The sequence below is a fragment of the Toxotes jaculatrix genome, chromosome 3 (genome assembly GCF_017976425.1).
Source record: "Toxotes jaculatrix isolate fToxJac2 chromosome 3, fToxJac2.pri, whole genome shotgun sequence".
Classification (NCBI taxonomy): domain Eukaryota; kingdom Metazoa; phylum Chordata; class Actinopteri; family Toxotidae; genus Toxotes; species Toxotes jaculatrix.
Genome location: NC_054396.1, coordinates 533701 through 555610, shown reverse-complemented (window position 1 = coordinate 555610; position 21910 = coordinate 533701). Strand labels below are relative to the sequence as shown.

The 21910-nt window shown below is 40.2% G+C and overlaps 2 protein-coding genes across 4 annotated transcripts; both read right to left on the bottom strand.

The window, feature by feature from the left end:
* Positions 1–571: 571 nt before the first annotated feature.
* Positions 572–4626, bottom strand: LOC121179161 (acidic mammalian chitinase-like). 3 transcript variants are annotated; one of them, XM_041033823.1, is made up of 12 exons: positions 4602–4626; positions 4419–4445; positions 4067–4271; positions 3798–3854; positions 2828–2993; positions 2600–2724; positions 2357–2480; positions 1575–1757; positions 1363–1479; positions 1138–1270; positions 876–948; positions 572–749 (listed from the first exon to the last, which is right to left on the bottom strand). In XM_041033823.1, the coding sequence occupies exons 1-12, from the start codon at positions 4624–4626 to the stop codon at positions 572–574; spliced, it is 1413 nt and encodes a 470-aa protein (XP_040889757.1). The 3 variants fall into 3 exon arrangements, with proteins under 3 accessions (XP_040889757.1, XP_040889758.1, XP_040889755.1); XM_041033824.1 differs by having other exon boundaries at positions 572–746; XM_041033821.1 differs by having other exon boundaries at positions 572–948.
* Positions 4627–10693: 6067 nt separating this feature from the next.
* On the bottom strand, positions 10694–17053 carry LOC121179203 (acidic mammalian chitinase-like). The gene is made up of 11 exons (XM_041033893.1): positions 17035–17053; positions 16644–16673; positions 14724–14928; positions 14066–14122; positions 13773–13938; positions 13150–13274; positions 12660–12783; positions 12131–12313; positions 11484–11600; positions 11138–11264; positions 10694–10902 (listed from the first exon to the last, which is right to left on the bottom strand). Exons 1-11 carry the CDS (start codon positions 17051–17053, stop codon positions 10694–10696), a joined length of 1362 nt encoding a protein of 453 aa, XP_040889827.1.
* Between the last annotated feature and the right edge of the window lie 4857 nt (positions 17054–21910).

Sequence of the window (21910 nt, the reverse complement as noted above, 5' to 3'; positions counted from 1 at the left end):
TGCACTTTACAAACAGCCCAGCTTAATCTGTAACAATGCATCATATTTGTTGATTATATTTTGTATTACTAATCTCAACATGCAAAGTTGCAACTACAGCTGTCAAATGTCATGGAGTAAAAAGTACTGCATTTGCCTCTGAAATATAGTGGAGCTCAAGTAGCATAAAACAAAAGTTCACAAATGTCAAAATTATTTTAATTATACCTGCAACAAGCCTGTAAATGTACAGGCTTGCTGCAGAGCAGAGATTATCTAATGAAATGGGGTCTATTGATAGAGTTTTTCTTCTACAAAAAGGGTGAGGTGCAAACATTTTTAAAATTATTTGTCAAACACACATTTGATTTGTTATAGTATATTTATTCTGATGGAACATAGGAACTTGAGTGGGAAAGTGGTCTCAGACCTTTGGACTCCACTTTACACATTCTGCATTTGACTTTTGATGTCTAACTTACAAGCTGTTTTCTAAACTCACAATCTTATAACTTTTTATAGACAACAAGAACAAAAACAGATCTTTTTTTCCAGAGGCATTCAGCGTCTTTGGTCTGTACTGAGATGTCACTTAGGGCCACACACAGCACTTGCAGCTGTCTTCGAAGACAGTACCAACTCCACACTGCCTCTTAAAGGTTCGGCCACCTGCACATATGTAGAAGCTGGTCCTGTCATCTGGGTTGGCGTATGTACCATCAGGCTTGTCTTTGCAGAAGCCACGTCCTGGAATAGGGATGATTGTCGTGGTGGATGGAGCACTGGTAGTGCCGCTGGGTTTGGGGGTAGTTGTGGTGACTGGTGCAGTAGTGGTAACAGCAGGTTTGGGGGTAGTTGTGGTGGCTGGTGCAGCAGTGGTGACAGTGGGTTTGGATGTTGTGGTAGTAGTTTGTGCCGTGGTAGTAACAACAGGTTTCTTGGTTGTGGTTGATGGAGGTGGAGGCATCTCTGTGAGGGGTGAAAGAAAGAGAAAGACAACATTATACCTAAAGGTAACATATATCTTGTATAAAGGGTTCCACTCTAGTTCCAAAAAACCTGTCAAAAATATTGAACATGTTGACTTCATTATTCTTGTCTTACTTTGACAAACTGGGAGCACATTGACTCACAACCAAGATGAGAAGCAACACTTACCAAGGTCAATGAGCTTGCGAAGATGTGACAGAAGAGGATGATTTCCCTGTCCACAGAACTCTCCTTTAAAGTCATCCAGATCCAGTGCCCACACAAAGGCACCACCATACTTCATGTCTTTCATGTACTGGACCTGTGAATTGAAAAAACGATTCTATGTCTTCAGTTCTATCATGCAGATCAACCCTCTGCTGGTAATCACTAGGTATTGATGTGCCTACCTACCTTGATCTCATAGCTCTCCCTGGTGTCAAATCCCACCCATTCATTGTTCTTCGTGGCATAGGGGACTTTCTGGTCATCAATCCACTGAATGGTAGTGCCCTTTAGGAAGTTGCAGATCTGAGGGGACAGATTTATGGAAATATCACTGAATTGTTCTATGGTCCATCCATTCTACTTATGTTATTATGTATTTAATTTTGTTCAGACTTAACCTCATAGTAGGACCAGAATCCAGCTTCACGTGTGAATGGACCAGCTGATGCTGGTCCACTAGCTGGGGCTCCAACACCAGTGTTTGATGATGTCAGGCGGAAGGTGCGACCATAAGCAGCAAATCCCATCCTCAGCTTCTCCACTGGGGTGCCATTGTCTCTCCAATATTTCATGGCAAAGTCCTGAAATTGGGACGGAGGGATGAAAAATGCAGACAAGAGACCTAGACTGGTTTATTGATGGAAAGAGACACTGATTTTCAGGAATCAAAGGGGTATTCAAGGGTTTTGCAATCACACTTAAATAAAGTTGTGGAATCTGTGAGAGATGAAGAGCCTCTTTTTTCAGTTCCTATTTATACTGCAAGCTGCAAACGTGCTAGATCCTACATTTTCATGTCAGTCAAACAAGTAGAACCTGGCTCAACTTTTGATGTGACACACAAGACTTCATCTATCAAGGCACTGCACTGGCTATCGAATACAAATGAACATCCAAAGACTGATGTGGATTTTGAACATGATCACATATTTCAACTTTTTTCACGGCAAACTTGTGAGCATAAGGAAAAACACCATAATTTCCCAGTGTTTGAGTTGGGAGATCCTGACCATTACACAACTGATGTGCTCTTTATAATTAGTGTACAGGCTCTTCCATGTAAAATCAGTTGAGTTACCCTTTAAAGATTATACCAGTGGTATTTATGTAGTCCTCTGTCATGATATAATAAACTTATTCATCAATATTTAAGGCTCCATAGCACCACTAGGTCTCTTACAGTGTTGAAGTAGATGAGGTCACCACTGTCATGTGACCCACGGTACAGTGGGCTATTGTGTCCAGTGAATCGCTCCCAAGTGCCATGGAAGTCATAGGTCATCACATTGATGAAGTCCAGATGCCTGGAAATGCATATGTTATACTTATTAAGACTGTCTACTGAACCAATCTATTATCAAAAGCAAAGATTGATTTAGAATATCAGAATTTAAAAAAAAAAAAAAAAAAAAAGCTGAAGTACTTGGCAATCTCAGCAATTTCATATCCAGCATCGATGGTTCCCTTTCCAGCAGACACTGCAGCAGTTAGCATGAGCTGAGGTTTGCCAGTGGCCTTAGCCTCAGCTGCATAGGCTTCAACAAGTTCCTGCAAATGAAGACAGTTGAAGACAATTTATATATATATACATATGTGTGTGTGTTATATGATACGTCTGTTCCCTATGACTCTAGAGTTCATCATGACCCACCTTGCAGAGCAGACTGAATTTTTTCTTGTCCTCAGGGGGACTTCCACGAGACCCAGGGTACTCCCAGTCCAGATCCAGACCATCAAATCCATGAGTTCTCAGGAATGTGATAGATGACTGGATGAACTTCTGGCGGTTGGCTGGTGTGGACACCATTATGGAGAACCTGGGGAAATTTGTTTCATATTAAGTAGAACAAAGAACTAAGAGTTTGGCATATCATAAATTGTAAAATGGTCGCCCGGGTTCTTTATTTACCTCATTATTTACCTGATTTCTCTACTTAAAGAAAACTCAAAGCTTTCACCATATTTACCCGTTCTCTTTATAAATTCAGTGTTCCACATTTCTCCACAGCACTAATTCCATCAGTACAGCAACAGTCATGTCAGGCCTTCTTTCTGCTGCTAATGTGGAGTTGGGTTGCAGTGGCTGCAGGTTAAGCAAGAAACTCCAGACCTCTCTCTCCCCAACAACATTTTCCAGCTTCTCCTTTGTTCCTAGGCCAAATAAAACATATAATCTGCATGTTCTGGTTCTACCCCGGGGTCTCCTGCCAGTTGGATATGTTTGGAAGACCTCCAATAGTAGGCGCTAGGAGGAACCCTGATCAGATGCTCAATACACCACTGGCTCCTTTCAACACAAAGGAGCTGTACTTAAGGCTCCCTCTGTGCTCTGGATGTCTGTGCTCTTCACTCTATCTATAAGGGTGAATCCAACCATCCTCTCTGGGGATGGTAATTCCACACCCCTCAGTGGTTTTTCACCAGGTTTTTACTCATCCTGGCCCTGCCTCAGATATTATTGAGACTTGGCCATTGTTTGAGTACAAGCTACCATGTGAGAATATCGTATCTTGTGTTGTCAGTTCATCTTTTTCTGAAGTAAACAAAGCTTCCATTCCACATTCAACACTTGAGGAGTTTTAAAGAAGTAAAAGTTCAATAAACAAAGCAGAAATACTCACTGAGTTGAACCAAAGTTCCATCCACCAACAGCCAGTGATGTCTTCAGACCCGGGTTTCTTTGAAGCATAGATGTGGTTCACGTGATTTGCATAACAAAGAATATTTGAGTTAACAAAAGCTTGTTTATCCTACGGTGTGCGAATATAGCTCAACTGGAAAATGTTCAAATTATTAATTTTAACTCATTTTAATTTTAGTCATTAACATAGATTTGAGCACAAGTTTCAGGCAGCAGGGACAAGTATTTCCTACTGTGGAAAGTCCTTACTTGCTCTTCAGGTCATTGAAGGTCTTGTACAGAGTCTCATCATTCCATTCATAAGTAACCAACTCATTTTTGTTGTTGATGATGGAGAAAGCATAAATCAGATGTGTGCACAGGAAGGGATCTACATTTTGTGGCATGTATTTCCCAGTCCCAGGTCTGTACTGGGACCAGTTGGTGAAATAGCACACCATCTGGGAGGCAGTAGCTGGAAACCAGTGAAAGACAATGTGTGGTCAGCAATGCATGGAATTTCTATTATTAAAACAGATACTTAAAGGCATACAGTCAATGTCAATGCAAATTCCAAAGTCTCGTTGATTGACCACATAAGTTTTATTCAAGTTTGACTTACCCAGCTGGCACATCACCAGGCACAAACCTGACAAGAGCAAACATTTGAGGTGATTTTTGTTTTTGTTTTTTTTTTTTCATTTTGGAATGGATAGAATAGATATTTATTAATGCAACTTCTCATTCTATCATGTCATCAAGGCACCAGGGTAAACTAAACCTCTTATGTCTGACAAGGGTTTACCTGCAAGAATAGTGAGTTTGGTCATCTTGTTTTCAATGCTCTTAGCTTCAGCTTCCTTTTTCTAAGACAGACAAATAACAGGCTTGTCAAAGAAAAAACAAAAAAGACAAAAAGATGAATATAATATGATCATTCAAATGATTCTAATGTACAGTATAACTTGACTGAAACTAGTCAATGAAAAGAACTGTTAAACAGTTTCATCTTGGATTCCACAGTTCCTTTGACTGCTGAATATCACAGTCTTCTTTAGAACTTGTTCTTCTTAATAAAATCAAACAAAGCCACCTTGGTTACCTTAAAGATGTGTGACATTTTTCACATTTTAGCTTGTCGTAGTATAAAAGGCATGGGTGTAACTGTAATTGATAACATTAAAAATGAATGCTGTCCATTTAGGTGAGCTATACTTCCAGGATCCTGATATTGTGCATGCAGGCTCACTGTCATGGCTTTTACTGGGACACGTGATGGAACCTTTTCTACTTTGACCAGAGAAAATGTCTGCTGTGAAATAGCATTAACACTGTTCTTAATAAGATTCCTGAAGAAACATTTCAATGATTAAAAACTTGGATTACACTTGAGTTTGTGGGCATTCAGTGCACTTTTCCTGTCACAGCCAATAAGCCACACCCTAATTTACAGGAAGCTGTGTATACATTTATCTAATTTCATTTCCTTTAAAAAACTGTCAAAGAAAAGCACATCATTCTCTTGAGTGATAAATCTCTACAGTCTACAACCAAGTAACTCTAAGAAACGCAAGTGAGGAATTTGGATTCACTGCTGAATTCCAAGTGCAGGCTTACCTCAGGATCTCGGAGGGAACCAACGTGATTTTTCCAGCTTCTTATATGCATCACCAGCTGTGGAGGAGGGGGTCATAAGTCCTCAAGTGTCTTCATTGGGAGGTGGGCAGTGATGACACATAAAGTATATTGTAGGTACAAAAAGATAAAGATAAGTAACAGCAGACCTCAACTGACAGATGGTGATAAGAGATCAGAGACAATCACAAAGAGCTGATGCAAAGTGCCGATGCAGTTGTTTATGAGTCCATTTGAGACTGTATTGCAACTGACATATGTAAATGAGAGCAGTAGAAGTAAATTGAATGGGCTGGTACATGCAATAAAATTAGTTTTTGTATCATATTGAAGTCAGTAAAAGAGATACTTGACATCATGCCTTACAGGGGAAGATGAATACAGATCTGGAGAGCCCAGTTAACAAGGCATGGGGGGGCAGCTAGCCTGGCTATGTCCAAAGTTACACCTCTAAAGCTGAGCTGTGTTATGTTCACATTTATTGTGTTTGGGGTACTGGGCTTTTGTTATCACAGTAACAATAATAAGCTTATAGAATGGTCATGGTTTGGTTATGTTTAGGCACAAAAACCACGTGGTTATGTTTAGGACAAGATACTTCCCAAAGGTTAGAGGATGTTTGTCATCATGGTTACAATAACATGTTCAGACTGTGGAACTGTACGAAGCAATGCTGAATATCAGTTTCACACAGGAAACATACAGTGTTCTCCTGTGTAAGTCCTGTGTGTTGTTGCTCCATCCTTCTGCCCTATCCTCCTCCTAACGTGGACTTTGTCACTCTTTGTACCACGTCACCTGACTTCCTCATTTGCTCCCGTCATAATTACTCTGGCCACTAGAGGTCACCTAACAATAAAACGTAACTACAGGTTGTGATAAGTTGCCCCACAGATGACCTGTGAGCTTTTTTCTTTTCTTTTCTTTTTTTTTTTTTTTTTTTTTTTTACAAGAGGACACTTTCATGTTCAGCTACACATGGATGGTACCAAACCTGGCAGTTAAACAAATAAGATACACTGTGCTAATCAGTCAACTTTTTGAGGTCTTCCAGTCTTCATAGCAACCTGGGATAAATTTGGCTCCAATATTTATACACAGACTTCAGATTCATCCTCTCATTTCTCTCTTAGAAAGAAATTGAATGAGAACATTTCCCAAAAATGGTGTGTTCCTTGAATGCAGAACCTTCTTCTTCTTCTCACGAGATTAATGGAAATGGAACTGTCCAAGAACATGTTTGTTGAGTAATAATTACTGGCTCTTCTTAAAATATTCTGTGTATATCACTACACTTCAGCACAGTGTGCATAAAAGTGCTTTTGTCTGAGGTTTTGAGCTAATATCTAAATTACCTTTTCTCTCTTTTGTAATCAAAAGCTGAAGAACATACCCCTCAAGAAGCTTTGTTTTTGGTAAATATTGCTAAGTCTGATAACACAGTGGAACACAAATAAATGATTAATCTTTCTGTTGATACCATGCTTATATAACTCACTTTTATGTATGCTGGGCGTGAGAGTGTAGTCTACTTGACATGGTTTCATATTTTTCAGTGCAGTTTCATAATGAACAACCATCAAAGTCCTCAGTGAGAGAGAAGAAAAGATGTTGTCTTATCACTGATGACTGCAGAAGAAGTTCCTGCTTCATAAAGATTTATCTAAACTACAGCTGTGTAAAACAGCACAGCTGCTCCCTGCTCATGTTTTTCTTTTTCATGTTTGACAGCTGATGGTTTGATCAAGTCACTACTGACTACTATAGCAGAGTGTTTTCTCACTCATGTGTTTGTCCTTAGGGGCCACCGTAGACTATTCATTATGCACTGTGACAGATGTTAGAGTGCTATCTGAATAAAGATTGATATTGATGATGATGATGATGATGATGATGATGCTCTATTTATTTATCACTGGGTATATATGTGGGTGATGATCCCTTGCTAAGCTCTCTCTCTACATTTATACATTTATACTGTCTAAGTGACGACCGTGTAAATGTGGGAGGGGACACCATGTTGAAAAATAAATGTGCCTGGTTTTCTACAGTTGTCTCCTTCAATGTTAGGGCACATACTTATCAATCACCCTTCATAAATCTCGCTACTCGTTTAAAGTTTTCTTTTCTCTCTTCTCTAAAAACTGTGCTGACCTGGTTGGATGATACATTAACTTTGGCAAGGTCCCCAGTAGGGTTTGGGCTTTGGTGATGGGGTGATATGATAAATCTCATCCATGGCCACTGTGAATGATTTATCAAGTCAAAGTGCAAAATTTCAAATTACATGGATTGACAAGCTCAAGGTTCAATTTATTCATAAATTCATAAAAGAATATTATTTACGGTGCTTCCATCATCAACGACCAAGACCATCATAAACTGAAAGACGATGCTTGTCATATTGTCCACATTTGACAGGAGGTCACATGATGTGACAACACCACATGAACCACAGGCATCAGATTAAAAAGACGATCGTCTGCACAAAGTTAGCTGAGATTGTGTTGAATCAGTACATTAGCTTCATGTCTCATGTGGAAAAACTGCAAAAGCACTGATACTTTAACTTAGCAGCATGAAGATCCAGTTATTATGTAAATGATCATTAAACCTGCTGATTTTTGCTTTGGTGGTCTGGAAGCTGATTTATAAATTGAAAACTGAAGTGTGTCTAACTAAATAGATGAGTTAGATACAGAAATATTGTCCTAGCACATGTTTCGAGCGTCCATAATTAGACAACTTACTCTGTTATGACACCCTATTGTTATAGACAAATAATAAAATATAAATACCAGCACATTCTGACCAGTCGTCATAATTATTACAATGGTACCATGACCAGCTGATCCTGGCTCTATGAGAGAATTAATATAATCAAAGGTTCACTGAATGCACTTTAAGCCGACTGGGTGAGTTGCAGCCGCAGTGGTGATGCAGTTTGGATGACATGGCTCTGAATTTGCTTGATTGTCAGATACACAACCAATGAGTTAAACATTACTCACTGTGTATACCAGTTGCCTGAAAGCAGAAACACGCACAGATAGACCCTAAAGTAGTAATCAGCATGACAGTGTCCCCACAACCAAGCACGGGTTATATGGGTACTGAATGATCATGGGCTTAAACTGGGCAAATTAGCGGGTCCCCTACGGTTTTAGTAACATGGGCCACAGATGGGGAGCCCATGTGGACTGACTACATGGGCCTCATAGGGCATATATATGGGCTAAGTGGGCATGGGCTGGAACTGGGAAACACTGTGTGACACTCATATGATTTCAATTACATGGGTGCCACATGGAGAGCACACGTGGGATGACTATTTGGGCCCCACATTCAATGTAAGTGGGCTAAGTGGGCATGGGGTGTACAGTACCTTGCAAAAGTATTCATACCCCTTGAACTTTTCCATATTTTGTCATGTTACAACCACAAACTTAAATGTATTTTATTGGGATTTTATGTGACAGACCAACACAAAGTGGCGCATACTTGTGACGTGGAAGAAAAATGATAATCCAATGCAACCAACTGCCTTCAGAAGTCACCTAATTAGTAAATAGAGTCCACCTGTGTGTGTACTTCAACCTTAGTATAAATATAGCTGTTCTGTGAAGGCCTCAGAGGTTTGTTAGGGAATGTTAGTGAACAAACAGCATCATGAAGACTAAGGAACACACCAGACAGGTCACAGATAAAGTTGTGGAGAAGTTTAAAGCAGAGTTAGGTTATAAAAGCATATCCCAAGCTTTGAACATCTCACGGAGCACTGTTTAATCCATCATTCGAAAATGGAAAGTGCATGGCACAGCTGCAAACCTAGACTGACAGGCCGGGCAAGGACAGCATTAATCAGAGAACACACCATCCCCACCGTGAAACATAGTGGCGGCAGCATCATTCTGTGCAGATGCTTTTCTTCAGCAGGGACAGGGAAGCTGGTCAGAGTTGATGGGAAGATGGATGGAGCTAAATACAGGGCAATCCTGGAGGAAAACCTGTTAGAGGCTGCAAAAGACTTGAGACTGGGGCAGAGGTTCACCTTCCAGCAGGACAACAACCCTAAACATACAGCCAGAGCTACAGCATTGTAGATCAGAGCTGGAGCCAAATTACAACTGAGCAATCATTTGACCTAAGACTGAATACTGATTGGTTATTATCCAATAACCATATTAATAATAATAATATTGGTTATTATTATTACTTTTATTTATTTATTTATTTGGGTCAAAGTTGCCACAATTAAAGTGCCCTGTTAGCCTAGTTAAATCTCTTTTCAAGCCCATATGGGAACACACAGATGGTGCCTACATGGGACTGACAGAATGGACCCACTTAAGCCACACCTAAAACCCAGTCAAAGCTCACTTCAAGCCCAGATGGCTACACACAGGTAGGGCTTACATGGGTTTCATAGAAGTCACTCACCTGGGCCCCATCTAAAGCCCAATCAAATCCCTCTTCAAGATGCATAGGTGAGGCCTAAATAGGTGTCAGATAAATTGCCAAATGGGGTCCCACTTTAAGCTTACATGGGCACACAGTGAGTACCAACTTCAAGCCCATATGGGTAAACACAGGTGGGGGCACCGTTTAAACTGCGGACAAACCCACTTGGGACACTTATTTGCAGCCCAAGTTTAACCCTTATGGGGCCCACATGGAAATGCTGGCTGGGAGTATTCATCATTGCTGGCTCATGTGCATGTAGCCCAGGAATACCAAGACAGTTTAGAATGGCTAATGCCATTCAGCTAACACAAGTGCAGAGCTTCAGTGCCTGATGTAGTGCGATGCTTCCTTCAGAATGATAATACAGTTGTTGTATTGTGGAGTAGATACAAATAATGGAAAGACACTAATTACCTTTACTTGCATAATGAATTAATTTAGGGAAGTATAAGTTGTATTTAAAAATGCAACTGAAAGTTCAAAATGCATGTAATTTTTTTTTTATAAAACACAAATGAAAAGTATTTAGTTATATTAGTATTTAGATATATAGTTATATAAGGTCATGTAATGATAAAGTTCTGTTGATTTTGTTTTAGAAAGCAGATGAGTCAACTGCAAAGAAGAATATTGCAATGACACAGCAATTTTCTCATTGGTTTACATTGTGTCCCTGTTCCAGCACCATGGGGTTAATCACAGAGTGTGCAAGCTGACACTCTGTGGAAAGATTTTATTGAAACATAATTCACTGTCTTATACATTCATACACTCAGTGTATGTTGTAGTTCATGTGACTCAGGGCCAGTTGCAGCATTTGCAGGAATCCCAGTAGATGAGGCCAGGCTGGCAACGGTGCAGGTAGGTGTTTCCCTGGAAGCACTGGAAGTAGGTGTTCTTATCAGCTGAGTTCTCATACAGGCCATCAGGGCGGCCACGGCAGAAGTTAGCAATGGGGTCCCTGGTAGTGGTTGGGGCTGGAGTGGTGGTGGGTTTTGGGGGGAAGCCTGCAGAGTCAAACATGAGGAAAGAATTGTTATGAACAGAATAAACAGAGGCTAAACCACACAACCTGACTGACCTGACCTGAACCTACCCCCCCACGCAGTTTTAAATGATAGCACAACCCTAATTTTAAAAAATAAAGAAAGGTCTTTTACATTGTTTTCAAGTGTCTGGGATTGCTACCAATCAGTTAATTAAAAAAGTAAAAAGTAAAAGGCATCACAGTGAGTTATTTACCCATGGACATCCTAAGGTGGTTGATGAGAGGATATGCCCCAGCTGAGCAGAAAGATCCACCAAAGTCATCCATGTCCAGAGTCCACACATGAGCACCTCCCAGGTTGTTGGCAGTCATCCACTGGACCTTCAGAACAATAAGAGCAGTTGCAAAGATGAGTAGAATAGTACCTGATACAGACCTATGAAATACAGTAGACCTAGAACTACTCTTGTCAGAGTGCCTGTCATTATTTCTTCTCTGAAGATCATTACAGAAAGAGCATTTGATCACAGGCCACAAGAGTGAGAATTGTTGTCTAATGACATTGTTATAACTGCAGGTGTTAATGGAGCTCCTATTTACCTTGGAAGAAAAGCTGCGCTTGTCATCATAGCCCACCCAGGAACTGCCAAGCGTGGCATACGGAACCTCCTGTTCAGCGATCCATTTAACATCAGCACCGGAGATGAAGTCACAGATCTGGTAGAACAGAAGCATTCAGAGTTAGAGCAAACTACACAGGGCTTGGGGTGGACTCTATGTGACGTTTAATTTACCAACTTTACTGATATAATCCTGTCAAGGAAAAGTTTACCTCACTTTTGATTTCTAATTCTGCACTGTATACTTGTTCAGGGGTGTATTTCTCTTTTTCTCATGGATAGCTGATCAAAAGTAGATGACTGCAAGTTATGCTGAGACGCAGTGGAATTTAACAGCAGAAGTGCTTAACTACATAGGACAAGCAGGGCTGTGAGTCCATCAGTATTTTAGGGGCAGAGAAGAGGAAGAGATGCACGAGGAAGTAATCACAATACTTCTTGGGTTTTGAGTCAAAGGTGTTTCTTTGATTGCAGACATGTACCAGTGTGGCGTTACTGGCCCAGCGTAATGGGTGAGATTTTACAGTGCCATTTTTAATGTCAGTGATCACAGATGTAGTACCCATTACAGGGGAATTTCTGAATTTCAGCACAAACTCAGGTGACTTTTGCACAAATGTGTTGTACCTCATAGTAGGCCCAGAAGCCGGCAGTGCGAGTGTATGCCCCAGCATCAGCAGGGCCATTAGCTGGTGCTCCCAGGCCACTAACAGCACTGGTAAGGCGGTATGTTCGTCCATAGGTGGGGAAACCCAACAGCACCTTCTCAGCTGGTGCTCCCAGAACCAGCCAGTGGGATACAGAAGAGTTCTAACAAAAGGGACATAGGATTTAAACAGTACAGGGTAAAACCATTAAATATTTGTTATTACCACTGAATCAAATGCCTCAATGGAATGTAAGTTTACTAATACTCTCTATACATTATATACTATATTCAAATTATATCAAGGCTAATTGTTGTACGTTTAGTGAAACCTCCTGCTCCGAAGTGCAGGAGGTTTCACTAAACGTACAACAATTAGCCTTGATATAATTTGAATATAGTATATAATATAGCAGTTCCTGCATAGTTTGCATTGCGGACAATATATACACAGTCAAACTAACAAACAGACTGAAGTGAAAGATTGTGGGTAGTTTGTGCGTGTCTTACAATATTGTGATGAAGGTGTGAGCCGGAGTCCAAGGAGCTGCGGTACAGTGGGCTGTTGTGTCCAGTAGCTGCTTCCCAGTGTCCATGGAAGTCATAGGTCATGACGTTGATGAAGTCCAAGTGACTGTTGAGGTTTTATTTTTAGGTTACCATTAATGAAAGACATGTATAATATATGCCGACTATTTGGTTTAACATTAAAAGAACAGTTTTTGGACAATTCTCCCACTGATCCATTATGTTCCCATTGTGTTTTCCCTTCCCGCATGTCTCTTGTTTGTCCCCTGATTGGTCACTCTCCCTGCTTGTGAATGTGTGTGATCTGGCCTGGGCATGACATTCCAGTCTCTCCTTCCTGCTCACAGTCAGAAGAGCTGGTTTATTTGAAATTATCAGTACCAATAAAATGCCTGTGTTTTCTCCCTGATAGCAAAGCTATACCCTTTTGGAAACCTCATTTTTGAACTGAGTCCAGTGAATTCAAACTTACGGTGAAATCTTGCTAACTTCGTAGGCTCTGTCGATGGTGACACGGAAAGAAGCAACGTTGGCCGACAGCAGCAGCTGAGTTTTCCTGTTGTCTCTGGCATCGTCCTCAAAGGCCTTGGACAGCTCCTGCAGGCACAATGGATTAAACACCTCAGATCCTCCACATCAGATTGTTTATGTTTATCTCAAACTACAACACTGAGTGGGTTTTGATGAAGACTGGGGAGACTGCATCTTACAGCAGTTTGTTTGGTCATTCATTGTGCAATATCAACATTTCTTCTTGGATTTTCCAAGCGAGTTAGAATTGCTAACCTATCCTCTTGGGACCTCAAATGTTTGCACTCCATCAGGTGGTCAAATGCACATGGATAATCCCCCCGAAATCCATCAGAGAAATGATGAATGGGCTTAAAGCAACAAAACCTGAATGGACTTTTACATCAACTGTTTCATTTTTCTGCAAACAAAATCTTTTGCCATGAGAATGATGCTATGATCACAAAACATATTATCACTGGCTCTTAGCAAGTCAGCATGCATGAGACTTATTGAATGGTAGTGATACACTCCTGCATTTAAATGAGCGTCCAATTATCATTGAAAAGTGGGGGCCTTGCTAACCGTGACCAGCAGAGTGAACCTCTCCTTGTCCTCCTGTGGGCTGCCATTGTGTCCTGGATACTCCCAGGCCAGGTTTAGCCCATCAAAGTTATGGGTGCGCAGGAAGCTGATGGCTGACCGGATGAAGGCTGCACGACTCTCAGGCTTGGCGACCATGGCAATGAATCTGATGGGATGGAAGAAAAAAAACAAAAACTGTGGTGTCCCTTCTGCTGGTTTCAGATTTTTGCGCTGAATAACTGCAAAATACATTGAGGATATGTGTAGGAGACTCTAGTTATATTTGAACTCACGGGCTCATTCCATTGACTGTGCCTCCGACTGACAGCAGAGTCTTTAGTGCAGGATTCCTAAAAGCAGAGAGCAAGATCATTAAACATCACAAAGTTTCTGATTAAACTTATGCAGATGACATTACAATTTCATTTTCTGTAGATGTCTATTTAACTTATTGGCATAGAAAAGGTATAAATATTGTTAGCTGATTTATTCCAATTATATGGTGATAGGAGTGAGGTCTTCCTATCCTCCAGCCCCGAAATTATTCATACCAAAAATGTTGACTTAAAGTTACTATTGTTCAACCAGCAAGTGCTTTCTTGATTGGAAATGACACAGGCATCTCCCAGAAGATAATAAGACAATGTTTAAAAATATTTCTCAGCTTTTATTTACATTTAAAAGTAACTTTAATATATATATATATATATATATATATATATATATATATATATATATATATATATATATATATATATATATATATATATATATACACACACACACACATATATATATATATATATATATATATGGGAAATTCTTAAGCAGAGACACAGGCCTATACAGTTGAATAGTGGCACTAAACATTGTGTGCTTTCATCCTGAAGAACCCATGTCAGCTATATGCTGTGTCTGGACTGGCTGACTGTACAGACTGGGTAAACTCACACATTCTTCAGGCTGTTGAGTCTCCCATACTGCTGCTCATCGTTCCACTCGATGGGGCTGATCTGGTTGAAGCTGTTGATGGTGGCCAGAGCGTAGATGACATGAGTGCACAGGAAGGGGTCGATGTTGTCTGGTGTGAATGTGGCAGGGGTCGGCCTGTACTGGGCCCAGTTGGTCATGTGGCACACCAGCTTATTGGATGAAGCTGAATAAAGGCAGAGACAGACAACAGTGAGACTCTGACTCTACCTGTGTTTGTTCTGAATGTTTGATGAAGAGGAGTCAACACCTGTTATACAAAGCAAATGCTTACTTCTTCTGAATTCAGACAAAACTGAGGTTATTTTGTTTGGTCCCAAACACCTCAGAAACAGTTTATCTAATCATATAGTTACTCTGGATGGCATTAATTTAGCCTCCAGTACGACTGTGAGGAACCTTGGAGTTATTTTTGATCAGGATCTGTCCTTTAACTCACATATAAAACAAGTCTCTAGGACCGCCTTCTTTCACCTGCGCAATATCAGTAAGATTAGGAACATTCTGTCGCAGAGTGATGCTGAAAAATTAGTCCATGCTTTTGTTACTTCTAGGCTGGACTACTGTAATTCCCTATTATCAGGATGTCCAGTTAACTCTCTAAAAAGCATCCAGCTGATCCAAAATGCTGCAGCGAGAGTACTGACTGGAATTAGCAAGAGAGATCACATTACTCCTGTACTAACTTCTCTTCATTGGCTTCCTGTAAAATCCAGAATTGATTTTAAAATCCTTCTCCTTACATATAAGGCCCTCAATGGCCAGGCTCCTTCATATCTCAAAGAGCTGATAGTACCATATCATCCTAACAGATTGCTTCGTTCCCAGAATGCAGGTTTGCTTATGGTTCCCAAAATCTCTAAAAGTAGAATGGGAGGCCGAGCCTTTAGCTATCAGGCCCCTCTCCTATGGAACCAACTGCCAGTTTGGGTTCGGGAAGCAGACACCCTCTCTAATTTTAAAACGAAGCTTAAAACCTTCTTGTTTGATAAAGCTTATAATTAGTTGTAGTTACAGTCCTAGTTATTTATTAAACTTATAGTTAGTCACAATTATCTCTATAGACACTGTTACAGTTAAGGATATAGCCCTTAGTAGGGCTGGCTCAGGCAACTGAATCATCCCCTAGTTATGCTGCTATAGGCCTAGGCTGCTGGGGGACATCCCATGATTTACTGCGCACTTCTTCTTCTTTCTCTTTCTCTCCTCAGACCCACTCTCAAATTTATTAGCCTTTATTACATGTCATTAACTCTGTGTCCTCTCTGTCCCGTAGTCCTGTGCTTGTTTCTCTCTGGTCTCTCTTTCTCTGTACCTTTCTGCAGGTACCTCTGGCTCCGGAGCTGCTTGTCCTATGGTCCTGGCTCCACCCACCTGCTGCTGTTTATTGTTTACAATGATCTATTTCTAACATGTTTAATGTTCCGTTCTGCTACAGATAAATATTTGATTAATATTCTTTGCAAACTGTAATGTAAATACTTACCAGTCATGACAGCTTTTTGCCTCCGTGCTCTGTTTCATAATTCTAATCTGCTGAGCACACATTATCCAATAACTGTTCACTAACTGTAATGTAAATACTGACCCACATTGTCTGTATTATGCTGCATGTCTTTCTCCCCCTCTCCTCCATTCCTAGCTGTCCTATCTTCCTCCTTTTCCTCCTTTCACCCAGCCCGGCCATCGGCAGGAGGGTCCCCCATCTGAGCCAGGTTCTGCTCAAGGTTTCTTCCTGTTAAAAGGGAGTTTTCCTTGCCACTGTCGCCTTAAGTGCTTGCTCTGGGGTCAGGCTCTGGGTCTCTGTAAAGCGCTTTGAGACAATTTTGATTGTGGAAGGCGCTATATAAATAAAATTGAATTGAATTGAATTGAACTTACCCATGTGCAGAACGAGCAGAACACCCAGTGCTGAAAAAAGAGAGAAAACATGAAGAATTGGTCAGAGTAGATACAGAGCAATGTTAGGACATATGTTACAAAGTTGTAATTATATCATAAATGTATTTGTTATGATTTTACATAATAATCTATCATCATTATTATTATTTTTAGTAGTAGTATCATTTACCACTACTAATATATTCTTCAGTCCTTCCCCCCAAAAAAAGGATTTTTTTCTCTTTTTTCTTTTTTACTTATTAGTTTGGAGAAGTGATCATCAGGACAGAGGGGCAACTAAGAATTTCATTGCACTTTTAACTTATTTCTGCATATGACAATACAATATTTGAATTGAACCGAACTGAGTGAGTCAGTGAATGGCATTTACCTGTGAGTAGTCTCGCCATTGTGCTCTGTGGATATCCCACCAATCTACAGCTGCAGGAATGAACCTCTGAATGAGCATAAAACTTTCACATGAGACATAATGACAAATAAATAATTTGAAGACACTGACTTAGTCTGATCAGATTATTACAAAGTACGATGCAATAACTTTCTTCCCTGTTTTAAAATAAAACATAATATCTTTGCACATGTAGCAAGTTGCAGCTAAATGCTAATAACTGACACAAAAACAGACTTGGTGATAATCTCATTACCTTTCTTCAAGAGGAACAGAAGCTGAGTCCAGAACTCAGTGGAGATGGGTCAGATTTATATCTTAGTCATTAATGACTAATAGGTGGTGACAAAGTGCAGCAGATAAGAGCTCAGGATGGTGGGAGTTTGTCCTCCTAATAACTTGCCTAATAACCTCACCTCCAGCTGTGACTGGGAGAAGCCTTGTGAGATTCAGACTTGTTAGGAAATGAGTTTAGTGTCTACATCATAGATACCTGCAGTGATAACTGCAATCAGTGCACGTCTGCATGAATTAATAACAGGAAACAATGATGAAATAATAAAGGTGGTAAAAGGGTGATAATGGTGTCTCTAAACAATGTACTCAAAAATCTAACATGTAGTGTCTGCAAGTATCTGTCTCTTTCCAAGTGTGAACACATCATCCTCAAAACTTGCTTTGAATTAGTATGTAGTATGAAACCGTTGCTGTGGGTATGCCTGGTCCTTGGAGGATGATTGCAAATCACTTTTGTTGATACTCTAACCTAATATCTAAACGACTACTGGCCCACTTTTCTTAAAATGGAGAGTAGATATTCATAGTCCCCAGAGAATGAATTCTAATGATTATGAGAGCTCCCTGACCATTTCTGGAGCAACTGAGCTGTTTACTTGTGCACAAGAGATCTCACACTCTGATGAGGTGCAGCTTTACAGAGAGGTCAGTGATTGCAACGTCTTCATTTTGTGTCAGGCCACCCTCATGGAGAAATGACAGTGTGACCTACTGTAATTTATTTGTTTGTCAGTACACATGGTTGTGGATGTAGTAAATGCACACATTACTCACAAATACAATTCCAATGTGTTTATTTTAAATCATATTTACAAGTAGTACCCCTCCCACAATTCTGAAAAAGCCCAAAGGCAACAGTAGCCAATGCATGTCAGCCCAGCCATGTGAAACACAGACTCACTGTGACCATCTTCAGCGAGTGATGAAACCAGTCAGTCCACCTGTAAACCTGAACCTTCAGCCAGATCATTCAGCGACTGAGTACTCAGACATGGTGAAACGACTTTATGGCTCTTGAACACTAAAGGCATCGAGAAAACACTTTGTACAGAGTCAAGCACAAAAACACAAAACATGGTTCAACAGGTCTGAAAGCTTTTCCAACTTGTGGACTAGTGCAAAGATGAAGCAGCCACGTGATGCTCAACATATATGAGTGAAAGACAGTGATGAGATTTAAATTCAGGTTTAGGTTTAGCTCAGCAAGGAAGCTGACAGCAAACCCAGGATCAGTATTTAGAGCATTATGGGACACTACAACAAAAGCCAGAGTATTCAAGTGCTTGTAGACCCAGAGGTGGACCACACTGAGAACAGAACTGAGACCTGTTCTCAGTCTCCAAATATCTGTACACTAATCAAAGAACATGTGGTCAGTAATGATAATTACTACGTCCAGCTCTCAGCCTACAAACTGAAATTCAGGGTGAACATGTTTTGACATTAGTGATATTTTACTTTCCAGTGTAAAAAGAACATTTTTCCTAAAGTTTTCCTAATGCATTGTTTTTGCTACACCCACACTAATGTAGGTTAAATGACTCACTAACAGTAACATTCTGGTGTAAATTCTGAAGTACGTGATGAATAAAGCACAACATCATACAATCAAGTGGTCTATCATACAACCACTTGCAAAGTGAAAAGAATACTTAATTACACACAAAATACTTTTGGCTGTCCAGACCATTCAAATATTTAAATACCATACAACAAAATAAAATCTTAAATAATAATGTTATCAGAGGAGAAGTTCATTTGGTTCGGTCCAGAGTTAATGGGTTAGAGAGCTACCTTCAGGTAAATTACCTGACAGGCTCCGAAAAGGTGCTCTGATTTTAGCTTTAATCATCTTTCACTTTTTTGTGTTTCTTATGTGATTCCTCAACCCTTGATACGCTGGGGACTGTAAGTAAGTAAAATCAGCCTTGTTAATGATGATGGGATGTTTTGGGTGCTTGTAAAATTTGTGGGTTTGTTTGTCATTTTGTGTATGTGTGGCCAACTGTTAGCCGTTAACATGCGACGCAAGTAGCCACACAGCAGGATGTCACAGTGACGGTGTTTGAGGGAGGCCTGAGAAGGCAATCCAGGTGGAGGTGAGAGCTCATCAAGGTGAATGACAATTGTTAGGCTGGAGACTTGACCAATAGAAGGGAAGGGGTGGGACCAGCAATACAAATTTTAACAGGACCAATACAGGATTCAAGGGCTCGAGCTTCAAACATCAGGTAAACAAACGTTTTTAATAAGAACACCTTTGATTGTTTTCAAAGAACTGCTCTTCATTTGTGAGTATAAACAGATAATGATACATCTGCACTGCACTGGCATCAGACAGTAAACTGTAACCAACATAAGCTTCTCAAACAGAAGCTTCAGCCAAGAACTCTGCTATTTGATGGAGCTGGGAGGGATGGATCTCAACCCCGGTTTCCACCTTACAAACCCTAATGGAGGCTCCAGTCACGTCACTATAAGAACATTCGTCACTTTACTCTTCTCACAACAGGTAAATAAAGCGACTGTCAAAAGAAAAAGAAAAACAAATTTTTTTTCCTGGTTTTCAAACAAGTCGCATTTTTTCCTCAGTGAACAGTTTGCTGAGTCGCCATGTTCGACATTGTCTCATAGTGGCAACTGATCTCTATGACAACTGAGCAAAAACTATGAGATGCAGCTGAAAGACAATGAGCGGACCTGGAATTAACCGTTAAAAGTCTCATGTATCCACAGCGAAGGACGGACTTTGTTAAGAGACTTTGTTAAGATGATGTCATATAATATCAACACAGACTGAGAGTGGGTGTGAACCCATGTGACTGATCTAAAACAAAGGAACATGTGACATATTAACTCATCCACCACCATGATGTCTCAGCCTTCCTTTTTAATGCACTATATAAAGTATATATATGAACTACTTCATGCACTGGTACTGATTTTTGGCAACGGATGTAAACCTGCAACAAAGCACAGAAAATCAGAATTCAGACTAGACTGGGTTGTTTTGTTGGTGTTTTGTTGGCAGCTACAGAAAATCAGAGCAGCTGTTCCTGAGTCGGACGAAAATGGTTAAATCGTTAAAACTGCCGACAGCAAACAGCAAATCAACAAAACACTGAGGCAACAACAACAAAAGACACAAATTACAAGCACTACTTGTCTACACTTGACAAGCTAACCAGACCTGATCCGGACATGATAAACTATGAATAAAGAATACTGCAATGAGTTTCAGACAGATCTGTCTGCTAGAGGTCACATCTTTCCTGTAAACTGCAGCTGTTGTGTTACACAAGAGCTGATAAACACTGACAGGTTTACAGTGAGCTGGATATATGACACTATTCACCGTATTCTCTGATAACTTTGGTGACAAACTCTTTCATCTCCTCCAGTCATTCAGTCCTGCTGCCACAGACATTTCATATCAACCTATCAGCATAAAAGCAGCTGCAATAAACCCAATAAACACTGAACATAAGCATTTTTCCATTGTTGTCAGAATTATTCAAACAATGCAGGCACAACAAGTGTAAACGCAGGATTAAATATACTCTTTCACATCCTCCGGTTTCACTCCCCCCAAAATGAAACATAAATAGAAAAAGTAAACATTCATTTGGACCAGCGGTTTTGTAGTTTGCTATAATTACAGCCGAGGCAAAAACACAAACGAGCATACAGGCGTTATCAGGAGCTCAAAAGTTCTTTCAGTGCTTCGATGAATGACTCTTATTCTGCCTTCACACTACGAGCAACGAGACCAGGAGGTACCATAACAAGTTCAGTTGGGTCAATACTTTTCTGTAGGGGGAAAAACATCTTTGCCATCTAGAATTCTTTGACTGAAGATGCAGAAGCTGAGACCTGCCAACCACAGAGAGCAAATTTGATGTTTGAATGCTGCTATTCTGATGAGTTAACCTTTACTCATATTTAACGGAGATGAGAGTGATTTCAATCTTTGAATCTAATTTCAATCTAATTTTGTCAACATTTGGTGCATGTTTGACATATTGATCGTAGTAGTAGTAGTAGTAGTGCTCCAGCTGGCACTCACACTTTGGGTCTAGTCAGGTGAAGTGTATGGATCTTCATGGTCACTGAGTAATCCTGACTTTTTATTACCTGGTAAAGACGTAATGTGAAAACCACGTAGCTGTGTTCAGTAAACCCGCTCTGAGAGGACCTATTCAGTGTGCTGCTGTCATGTTTCTTCATCATGTTTTAGCCTTTTTTGCTAATGCAGCTGCATTAATGTTTTCACATTATTCTGAATCCTTGACTCTCACTGCAATCCATAAATATATTTTATTTTTGGCTGCTGATTTCTGACAGCTGGACTTGGAACTCTGCTGTGTGAAATTCTAAGTTTACACTCATGTTTCTGAATGATACTTGCCCACACAGGAAGTGGAACAGACAGCATTACATAAGAATTGGGGGTGTTGTTTATGCTAACAATCAGTGCTACTAATGAACAGGTAGTTTTCGTGAAATGACTGATTAATGTCAGTAAGTCTGTGCAGTTAAGAGTTACGTGTAAATACAAACC